Source organism: Magnolia sinica, chromosome 15 (genome assembly GCF_029962835.1).
Source record: "Magnolia sinica isolate HGM2019 chromosome 15, MsV1, whole genome shotgun sequence".
Taxonomy (NCBI): Eukaryota; Viridiplantae; Streptophyta; class Magnoliopsida; order Magnoliales; family Magnoliaceae; genus Magnolia; species Magnolia sinica.
The window spans coordinates 11,966,290-11,977,895 of record NC_080587.1 but is presented as its reverse complement, the minus strand read 5'-3'; the positions used below and the strand labels follow the sequence as shown (position 1 = coordinate 11,977,895).

The window sequence follows — 11,606 nt, the reverse complement described above, 5'->3', positions numbered from 1 at the left end:
TGTTACCTCCCACTAACCAAGCTAACATAGCCACCTTCGTTGAAGCCCCGTAATACAAAACTGGAGCAATCGGAGAAAGCCCATAAACCAACTGACCTCCAGTAAGCATTCTGAAGAGTGACCTAACCGAGAATTTTCCTGACTTTCTTTTAACCACACCATTGAGTCTTGCTCTGAAGATACCGGCTTTACCTTGGATAAAAGGTCCAGCAAATTCACCAATTCCCCAAATTCGTCATCATTTAAATTTCCTCTACACTGCGGGGCCCAACCCTCTTTGTAAGGAATAACAACTAGCAGCTACCATCTGCTCTTCTCTTGCTAGACTTGCTAACCTAGGAAATATAAACCCCAATTTCTGCTCCCCCACCCATATATCATCTCAATACCTACTCTTTTGCCCATTTCCCAATGAGATACCCACCCCTTTCCATACCTTGCTTTTTATCGAGTTAACCACTTTTCATAGGTAAGAAGATCTATAGAGAGAAGAAGATCACGTCCATCCACCGACCCCCGGAACCTAACCCTACATCCTCCGAACTACTTCCCTCCATAGACTCCCCTCCACCCCAAATCTCCATACCCATTTAGCAAGGCTTGATTAACCACCTCCAAACTTCTCAACCCCACACCCCCTTGGCTCACTGACTTGCATGCGTCTTCCCATTTCATGCTATGGAACTTTTTCTTTTCTTCCATACCTTTCCAGAAGAAATCCCTCCAATTTTTTTTCAAATTTATCCGATACTGACTTTGGGCATTTAAGAAGGGACATAAAGTAAATCGAAAGGTTGGACATAGTCACCTTAATCATAGTTATCCTTCCCCCTAGAGACAAATACCTGCTTCTCCACTGTGATAGTTTATTATCGAATCTTTAACTGACTTTGTCCCCTTGCTGCAACCCCCTAGACGAAGAGAAGAAGCCATTTGGAGAGCCATTTACTAGAATTGAGAACTTTGGAGATGCGACACACATCCACATTCTCCATCTCCTTCCACACCCCAACCAACCTAGTATATAATCTAAGAAGCCCCAATCAACATGATCGTACGCCTTCCCTACGTCTAGCTTATAAACCACACCTTTCCTTCCGCTTCTGTTACATATATCTATATTTTCGTGAGCCGCTAAGATATTATCTGCAATTTGTCTTCCCACTACAAAGGACCCTGAGATTTAGAGACGACTCCACCTAAGGTCGCTTTAAATCTTGTGGCTAGAACTTTTGACAGAATTTTGTATGGCCCTCCCAATAAACTTATCGGTCTGTAGTCCTACAAGCTTTCCGCACCTTGCTTTTTTGGGATTAATGCAATGAACGTGGCACCAAACTTCGGGAGCAAGGAGACTATTTCATAAAATTTGTTAATAAAACCAATTACCTTGCCTTTAACCAAATCCCAAAACTTATGATAAAAGAGTGTTGGGAACCCATCCAGACCCCCATCCGGACCGGGCACCTTTTCTCCACCCAACTCTTCAATTGCAGACATTATTTCTGCCTCGGTAAATTGTTTTTCAAGGGATTCTTCCACATGGTTGTAGTAAGACAAGATTTAATGACTTATAGCTTTAGTAAGGTTACAACCCTTAATAGAGTGGTGTAGCGGAAAAACATTCATGAAGCAGACCCCAATTAATTGGGGTAAGGCTAAGATGATGATGAGGAGGAGGAGGAGGAGGAGGACAGACGATGATGATGAAGGGACCAAAAGCAAGTGACCCTCTTCTCACTCCCTCTTCAATAGGCCTATTGACCAACTCATTGACACCCCTCATAACAATATAACAAACGGCTCCCAATCTAGCTACTAAAAAGTGAACCTTTTTTCAATTCCCCAACTTATCGTTCTTGACCCACTAAAATATGAGAAGAATCTCCTTCAATGAGAAGCTTCCCATGATAGGAGGAGAAAATGCAAATCCCTTCTCTTAGCATATGAATCATTGCAAGATCTGACCCCACCTCACCTAAGGCCCAGAAAAAGCCATCATCACCTCCAAACATTCATTTCTCAAGATGCTCTTGATCCCAAAGGGGGCAAGGTTTTCCAAAGAGCCCCCAAAGGACCTAGATCGAGGCAGCTCCCACTTAATCTTAGAGTTCTTCCTTTCAAACTGTCCTAATGGAAAACCCCCAAAACTATGGTCTAGCAAAGCAAGATTCTTCATTTGATTGATTCCACCAAAGGTACTTCTTATCAAAGATCCTATTAATCCTTTCCTTCTACCAAAGCATGTTGATTATCTTTTTGAGGATTCTCTCTCTTGCTCCAGATCCATTGAAGGTGTGCTAGACACATTTCTATGTGACTGCATCCACAACTTTGTGACATCCCTTAGTATGGGACCTAGCATGCATAGCTTCCCAAGACAGCATAACACCCACCAAGCTGTCGCGCATAGAGCTGTCATAAAACTGAAACATTGTATGGCTAAGTGTAAATCCTAATACTTACATGCACCACAGAGCCTTCATCCACCATGATAACTTTAAATTCGTAATCTATGAGGATGCAACATCTGGTTTTCTTTGCCAACAATAGTTCCATTTTATTGGGACTTCCAATTTTTATTTTTTATTTTTAAAAGGGAAACTCCAGCCAGATAACTCTAGCTTGTGCCATTTCATTTGCATTGTTGTGTTGGACCATTGATGTGATATTCGGGTTTGGTCCTTTGATCACGTGTCCAAGCATTGACGCCTTCTCACCACTGTGAGATATTGATGCCTACAGTTAATCTTGCTTCAAATCAACTGCAACTATCATTCTTTATAGATCTTCTAGAACATGGGTGTGCTTCTCCGAACTACCGTTCAACAGTTTCAAATCCCTTCTATCAACTGCTTCATCTCCATCTCTCTTTCCCCTGTAGCATTATGTTGCCTAGTTTCATTTGCTCTCGTTTAACAGTTTGCTTTTCACAACCAAGAAGATGAAAATTATTAGTAATTTCCAGTTTGAGACCTCCTATGTGCAATACAGCAATAGGCACACAAGATACGTTTTTCATTACCTTTTCAATAGGTTACATCTCTAATTATTCCTCCTCCACATGACTCCTAAAACTTTTCACCCTTTCTTTGAATGAAAATGATAATTTATTAAAGCCCAACCTCTCATGGTATTCCTTAAAATCAGGCCCCAAGCATCAGTTATTTCTCTTAATTGGTTGCACTCCACGCATATGTAATCCTCAATTTTAACCACGTGCAAACTATTCCAACCATGCATTATCAAGCCATGCAAGCCTACTCCTATACACAACTCTCAACCTAGCAAATAAGTTTACGTACCACACGAGTTTCTTATTAGATGCAAAACTCCTACCAACAGGAGTATTTTATCTACCTCGAGAAATGTTTTTCAAAATGGTTGACCCACTCTTAAAACTGTGTTCACGAGACCCTGGTTTGAAGACTCTTCTTAGTCAACTCGTACTTGGTCAGGACTGGGTCAAGTATACACCATGCGTAGACTCGGGGTGACTTAGACAAGTCTAGAGTTTCTGACACACGAAGCATAATTTAAAATTTTCATATTTTAAATAACCTAATTCTACAAATCCCCATCTAGATATTCTCAAGTTTCTACGAATAAAAAATATAAGAGCTGTGATTTACTTGTACATTACTACCATTCAAAACCACGTAGACTGTCGATGTTGTTTCTTCAATCGAAAAGGCTCTCTCCCAAATCTATCCCAAATTAGGAGAAAATAAAAGCCAACACATCATTCCCTATAGCAATGTAGGGGCAGAGCATGAAAGCCGTCCAAAGGTGGACCCCGCACATAAGAACGTACGGATGTAAAGGAGGGACCTCAATTCTCTCTCCCTTTCCCCAAACGTTCAAGGCTCTTTTTCCAATCCCTCATTAGATCTATTTATAAGGAATTAAGGTTGTAGGGAGAGGGTTGAGAGACACCAGTATGGTGCTCTATTACCATACAAACTTTGGCATGCCCTACTACATCTAAAGTTTGTGATCCTGCCTAACCATGTACCCAAAGTGAACAAATCACTCCACTTATCATGGCCATCCACCCTCGATCCAATACCCATGCAAGTTTAGTGGAGCACAAGATCTCAACCATTGGAATTACCATTAAGCGTAATTAAAACCTTTTGACGATTAAAATAAAAGATCAATGATTAAAAACATTTATCAAACCATTTAAGACCTTTTTGAGTGCCAGTACCAACAAAAATACTTGATGGACATCTTCTTCTTTTTTTAATCACTTGATAGATGGTCCGATCTACCAAATCTCAGCCATAAGAATGTTACCAGTGGATCCCTTTTTGGATCATATGAACCTCAACCATATCTTAATGCATAAACCTAGCAACACCACATATGGGCCACTACAATTGACTCGTCGAAGCAGGCCAAAGCACATTACATCAAGAACTAGAACTTCTCGTATGTCCTTAGGTCTAAGGATTAGTCAAAGCTAGTACATAGACAAGTTGATAACATCAGGGATGACGGGTCTCCCGACCCAGAGACTTTTAAGTGATCCTCCAATATAAGTATCCAATGTGTCTAATAGCAAAATCTCATATCAATAAATACTAACACTCCTATATGGGGTAGGGTGGAGGGACCAACTCATCATCAAGCCTGATGGTAAAGACTCCCATCGTGATTCGTCATCAGTTCCTTCACACAAGATGACCATATAAGAATAATCAAAGGTTCGTCCTGAAACCTACTGGGTGTGATGGAATAATAGGACACTGAGATCTATGGAACACAACTCTCCCTTGACCAATGGTCGTTGTGCCCAAACTCAAATTCCTAAGGACAATAGAAGAAAGCCTCTCCTTATAACCCATGAATATGTTTGATTAGGACACACCTACATATTAGTTATGCCATTAATAACATGCCCACACAGATCCCATGGTCATCATGATCTAAGGATAAGATCATCGTATTGGAGTTTCGCGTCACACAACACTAATATCTTTGAGTTGCTTGAGAGTTAGGGCAACTCGGACGAGTCAATACCACGCAATTTGACGGACCTCCCCATTTTTCACTTCCAAATCGAACATCTAGGTTACTGAATTCTCTAGAGATGATTTAGGAGCCTCCCACAAATGCATTAATTTAATAAAATAAGTTATTACAAAATATTATTTTGTTAAAAATTAGATAACTATTTAGTATTTCAACAAAATGAATTGATATTTATTGCATTTCTAGGTCACATGTTAACTAGATTTTATCTTAAAATCAGTCCAAGTATCACTTTTTTATTTTTAAATTTTTTTTCTGTTTTGTATGTATTTCCTTTTATTTGGAGAAAAAGGTTTGTCAAACACTTTTTTACTCAAGACCAAACTAGTTTGTCCAAGTCTCCGAGCCGTAAAACCATGCATGCAACAAAATAATTATTGACTATATATAAAGAGATATCTTGTATTAAACCAAACTTTTCATTTGTTCTCCATTACTAAATTTAGAGTAAGGATATGAAATAGAGAAGCATACACAATATACCATATTGAGGAAACATACAATGTTAGACGAACTTTTGTTTTGCCCAACAAACTGCAAAAAGGAGCCCACCTTCTGGTTATCCAAGTTGTCTGTGTTGTGGGTAGAGCTAGGCACAGGACGACTTGACTCGTCCGACTCATTCAGACCTGATGCAACCCGAACCGAATGGGTGAGTCGGTCGGAACCGAGTAGGCTTTGCCCAATCCAAACTCAAACCGAGTCGAGTTCAAGTTACCCAGTAACTCGATCCGGTCAGACTCGACTCAATCCGAAACCCAACTTGACTCGGGTTTGGGTGTGGGTGGGTGTGTGTGTGTGTAATAAAAAAATTTTAAAAAAAATTTAAAAAAAAAAAAAAAAAAAAAAAAACACTAAGTTCTAACATCTATAACCTTACCCACTATACCCGACCCCGACCCGATTCCAAACTCTCTCTCCCTCCCTCATCTTCCTCCTCTTCCAAGGCCGCAGCCACCCACCACCGCGACCACCCTCCTCCTCCTCTCTCTCTCTCCTCTCAACTTCCTCCCTTCCTCATCTCTCGATCCAACTCGGTGCCAACTCGACTCGACTCAGTACTTCTACCCTGGTCGGACTCGGTCCGAATCAGTCCAGGCCAGACCGAACTCAAATCGGGTTAGGCATGCTGGACTTGGTACGGAGTTGGATCGAGTTCGAGTCAGGCCTATTTCAAAACCGGATCGAGTCGGATCAGCCCTGACTCGACTCGATGCCCAACTCTAGTTATGGGCCCCATGGCAGATGTAGGAACACCCAAAATTTCCCCAATCAGATTATCATAACCATCTAATCCCCACTAACTTTAAAATGTCCAGTCCCGTCAAATGTGAACAGTTGTTTGTAACTGTCCATTTTCATTGGATGGATAGGATCATCTAATTATTAGGAGAGCTATTAGAGCATGATCCGTATTATGACATCAGTCACTGGATCAAAGGCTTCGGTTACCAAAAGATGGGTCCTAGCTGCACCACTGTTGGTTCAAACAAAAGAACACCGTTCTCTAAGTCTTGAATACCTCAAAAGCTCTACTACCATGTGGTTATGTAGTTGGTATGAGAAGAGGGAATAGCATAGACAACAGATGAGACTAAGAAGGAAATAAAAACAAGTGCCTTACAAAAGTAAGGTGTAGTCTAGCTTGAATAGAAGCATTACAACAAAAATCATACTAACCAACGAAATAGAGGTGATGAACATACCCTTCTTTCCCAGTAAGGATGGAAGCACACAAAATCATAAACCGGAGTGATTGTCGACACCAAGACAACATTAACTCCCTTGAAAACCAAGAGTGCAGTCATAGGCCTTGTTCGGTGAGGCATTTTGTTCTTAATCCACCAACAAGATAATGAAATCAAGGATGCAAAGCTGGTCCCTGCTGAAAGATACATAGAATAAGACAGTAGATGAAAGGCATGGAAAGGTCAGAAATTATATTTGCACTCTGCATGAAAAATGTGACTAGCCTCTTCATGGCTGTAATTAGCTTTGATTCTTAGATTTGTAAACCAATGGATAGCATGCTAAAATACCTAGATATGACAAGGATATCACTTGGATAGTGCATGGATTTTAAGTTGAAATCGAAGTATCAAACAGGATACAGTATGGCAATATTCTTTTGAATTAAATGGTAACTTTGATAAAGAGGAATGATGCTATCACATGCAGGCAACATTTATTTCCATGAAGTCGTGCCAAAACATCTCTATTGTATGAGTGGCACTCGTCTCTAGAGATTACATTGATTGGGCAGGGCACCACATGAATGGGCCATAGCCCATCCACCAGGGCAATGGGACTGTGGCAGCCATCTGATTAATGACCTGAAAAGGTAACAATTAACTTCATCATCTAAGCTTTATCCTAACTGATTGGAATAAACTAAATGAATCACGTTCCACCATTCCACTCTATCAAGGGATAAACCTTCAGTTACACCATAGGTCATCAAATCTTTTTCTTACAACCTACATCCACGTCGGCCTTCCCCTAGCTCTTTAGAGTTTAGACCCTTCAACTTGTACCAACTCACTCCTAGCCGACGCAAGTGTTGGTCTCTGTTGCACATGACCAAACCATCTAAGTCTACTTTCCTTCATCTTATTACCTATCGGTACTACTCCTAAGTTAAATGCATTCATTTCTAATTATAAACTTCCTCGTCTTGCCACTCATCCACCTCGACATCCTCATTTCAGCTACGCTCACCCTATGAGAGCATGTTGTTCTTTAACCACCAACATTGTGTCCCATAAAAAAAAAAAAAAAAAGTTAACAGTAAAAGAAAGAAAGAAGTGCATTGGTCCAAATGCAACCTGAAAACCCCACAACAAGGAAATGGTCAGAGTTGTCCAATAAAGGGTGTGTTTGGATGCACTTCTCGAAAGGGGGTTTCAAGCCTACTTCTTCAATCGACTCCGACAAATCCTGAGTTGACATATTAGCACCTATTTTGTCAAGCGGGAGATGATATGGGGGTTTGCAAAGTGCTTATAAATGCACAACATCAATTGCCTTTTGGATCAAAACAGCAGTTAACCTCAAACACCCCTTCAGAGGGTGCATCCAAACAGCCTTGTATGGGATTATCATGCCTATGGCCCTGCACAGAGGGCACGTACCCATCCACAAGGCAGCCCACCAGGTTAATGGTCCTGATCACCATACAGTTCACCACATATATAGTTGACATAACACTTAAAACTATGCAGAACAAACAGAATAACAATTCTAAGCATCTAGGTATCATAGGAAACAAAATTTCAGCTACACCAGCAAAACTTTGAATCATGTTGTCTAAATATATCCGACTTCACCACAAGGACTGATCACCTGTGGGCAATAGCATCACAAGTAGTGACCATCTTTCTCACTAGCATGCCACTTGTTTATGAAATCAGTACCATTGAAACAATGGCCCCAACCATGAAGATCAGTCAAAAATCAAGCTGATTTGCTCACTAGGTGGGCCACATTTGTACGTTGGATCGGACCATCAGTTGTCCACTAATTACAACAGTTTGCCCACCTATGCCAGGTGATCTTCATGGTGGGGCCTGCTGTTTTCATGGCTCTAGTGTCCTACAAACGCAGGATGTTGGCGGGAAAGATTGTAAGGTACCACAAGTCGCAGTACCTTGCCTGCAGGTGTTCAGTTCTCTTTCACCAAATCACAATGCCTCGTCCATAATACACTTGGCATCCATAGACACCGATCTAGATCATCCAAATTGTGGGACCCACTGCACATATTACAACATGGCCTATGGTTTAATTCGTATCTACTCTGCTAACAAGAATTTGAGAACAATATCGAGACCATATAGTGCCAAGATCCCTCCGGACATCTGACTCAGTTCTGATGTGGAAGAAGTGCAGAATCCTCAAGACGAGTCTTTGCTAAGTATAATTGGGTTTCATTTCTAGAAAGTAGGGACCGTGGACAATTGGTCCATTGCGTCACACTGCAGATAGGCCATGCCCCAAAAATCTCCTCAGTGGGACAATCCTAACCTTTTGATTTGTGGCCTGAAAATTGATGGTTTAGAATATAAATACAGCATAAACTCCACATTCAACTGAAAAAAAAAAAAAAGGTCCCAAGATTAGTGTCAAGGATATTCCAACTAAAGAGATTTTTGGCAATGGCCAATCCACAGTATGAGCCCAACAGACCAACGGTCAGGATTAACTAACCCTGGGCTCATTTGTCAAAACTGGAAAAAAAAAAAAAAAATTTAATTAAAAAAAAAAAAAAACCAAGTACACTGTTGAAAGCCTCAGCTCACGGATCCTGTAAGTCCTATTGAGCAATGCTGTGATGATTTGTTTGAGGTGGGATTGAAGGGGTGAATCGAGACTGCGAACAACCACTACAGGTGGATAAAGACAATGGACAGTTAGAAATAAAATCACCAACGGCCTGTAATCAATGTAAAACTGTGGCCCACCCGGTGATTGAACCATCTTGGTTTTTAGTAAAGAGCACGCTCATGTTGAGCCCCACCTGATGCATAGCCCAGATCACACAAGTGTGGGCCGAGTTTGCGCGTTTTGAAGCTCACCTCTTCAACATCTCTGCATATATCCCTCCTCTTTGAAGTTTGATGTGAAGATCTACTCATGAGCATTCCATCGAACAGGTTGTGTGCAGGACACGGATCGTAATTCTTTTTTCCCACAATTAGAAATCTGTTTCGGGATTCGAATAAAATCAAAATCGGATCCAATCAAAATACAAAGTAAGGATTTTTTATTTATTTATTTATTTTTTTTAATTCCATTGCAAATATATAAAAACAAAATCAATCAAACGGTATGCATACAACAGCAAACTTATAAAATTCTGTAAAAACAGAGCTTACCCAATTAAAGAAATGAGAGTGAGAGAGAGCAGTGAAAGGAGTTGTTTGATACTCTGGCTACGTATGACGCCTAATACGCAGTCGCTGAGCCACCATCCAAAAAAAACAAGATTGGTTGAATAATCCTAACCTTTGATCCGTTGAAACTCGTCTTCTGACCGGGATTTTTCTATATATGGCCCCATAGACCAAAAACCCCTATTTTAAACCATTCTCGTAGAATCGCCTCTTCTTTCACCATAAGCACCTTATTAACGAATGGCTATGACCCCATGATGTAGGTGAGGCCCATCGTTATGTTGTGATGTGCTAAAGCTTTTTATATACTTTAATTTTGTAATCAACCCTTAAAATGAGCTGGAAAGATGGATGGACCGCGTGGATAAACCACGTACATTCAATGGTGATCATTGAATGTTTTGGATTTGACTCTTTTTTTTTTTTTTTCCTTCTGTGGGACCCTCCAAAATGAAACCGATGGATGGGAAGGATTTGTCACAAACATTAGGATTGGCCCACGTTTTTTACTAAGGTTCCTGAAATGTTTGAAACAGAAGTCAGAGAGAGTCAATGGTGAGCATTCAATAACATCTGTTTTCTTCCCCGTGGCTAAGTTGCGTTTTGGATCTGCTTTAAATTTTGGCCCCCTCCCTTAAAATGATCTGGTAAAACTGGTGAATGGGAAGGATTCTTCAAAAGGCTTCCCCAGGAACTTATTGTCCAAGGGATGCTTAATGTTTGTGATTAACATATAATCATATCAGAACACAAGATTAGGGCTGTACACCAACCGGCTAGTCCAATTAACTTGCTCGACTCGGACCGACCTGAAACTGAGTTCGGGTCGGGACGGGCCATTTTCTTCGGCTCGAAACTGAGTTCGGGTCGAGTTCAGATAGTGGAACACCCCATACTTCTAGTACTCGGGTGTTACCCTGTACAATATGTCTGTATTGGTTGGTGCTGTGGGCCCAGCATGTCTTTTAGTGCAAGATCCAGGATGTTTATTAGGTGAGCCAACAGTGCTTGATATTCACAAGAATGCCCTGAAACGCTAAAACACACGAGCTGATGGGCTTTCATGCACAGCCCAAGACCGGCCAATTAATATAAGGGAGTAATGATTTAGGGACGTGGATTAGCTACAGACAGGTTGAGTGGCCTGGCTACTAAAGTAACGTCACCAAGTTCTACTGGCCTACTGTGGTGTATGTGTTGTATCCACCCCATCCATCCATTTGCAGAGATCATTTTAGGGCATCAGCAATAGAATGAGGCAGATCCAAAGCTCGAATGTACCCCACCACAGAAAACAGTGGGGAGAGTGACGCCCACCATTGCAACCTTCCTAGGTCCACCATGATGTTTATTTGAGATTCAACCTGTTCATAAGTTCACACAAATATGAACAAAAGGAAAACACATTATCAACTTGATTGAAAACTTCCGTAGCCACTAAAAGTTTTTAATGGTAAGAGTTCAATTCTCACTGTTTTCTGTGGTGCAGTTCACTCGAGCTTTGGATCTGACTTATTCTTTAGCTAATGCCCTAAAATGATCTTTCTACCGTTACTTCAGCAGCTATCGTACCCACATTAACTGGGTTATGGGTCTTGCTTGGGCTGGGTCTACTTCTTGAAGGCTGGATTCATATCCTTTAAGTTGGGTTTTCATCAAGTCTGGTCTGATGGGGTT

General features: G+C 40.9%; 1 protein-coding gene across 2 annotated transcripts in view; it reads right to left on the bottom strand.

The window, feature by feature from the left end:
• The window catches only part of LOC131227930 (uncharacterized), a 42,007-nt gene extending 31,814 nt beyond the window's left edge, over positions 1-10,193 (bottom strand). For both annotated transcript variants that reach the window (XR_009162623.1, XM_058223760.1), the window contains exons 1-2: positions 10,042-10,193; positions 6,744-6,919 (exon numbers count right to left, since the gene is read on the bottom strand). Coding sequence is in view for 1 of the 2 variants with exons in the window: in XM_058223760.1 (XP_058079743.1) it covers positions 6,744-6,919; positions 10,042-10,096 (231 nt within the window). In the remaining variant the exon portion in view is untranslated. The remainder of the gene's footprint in view (positions 1-6,743; positions 6,920-10,041) is intronic.
• Between the last annotated feature and the right edge of the window lie 1,413 nt (positions 10,194-11,606).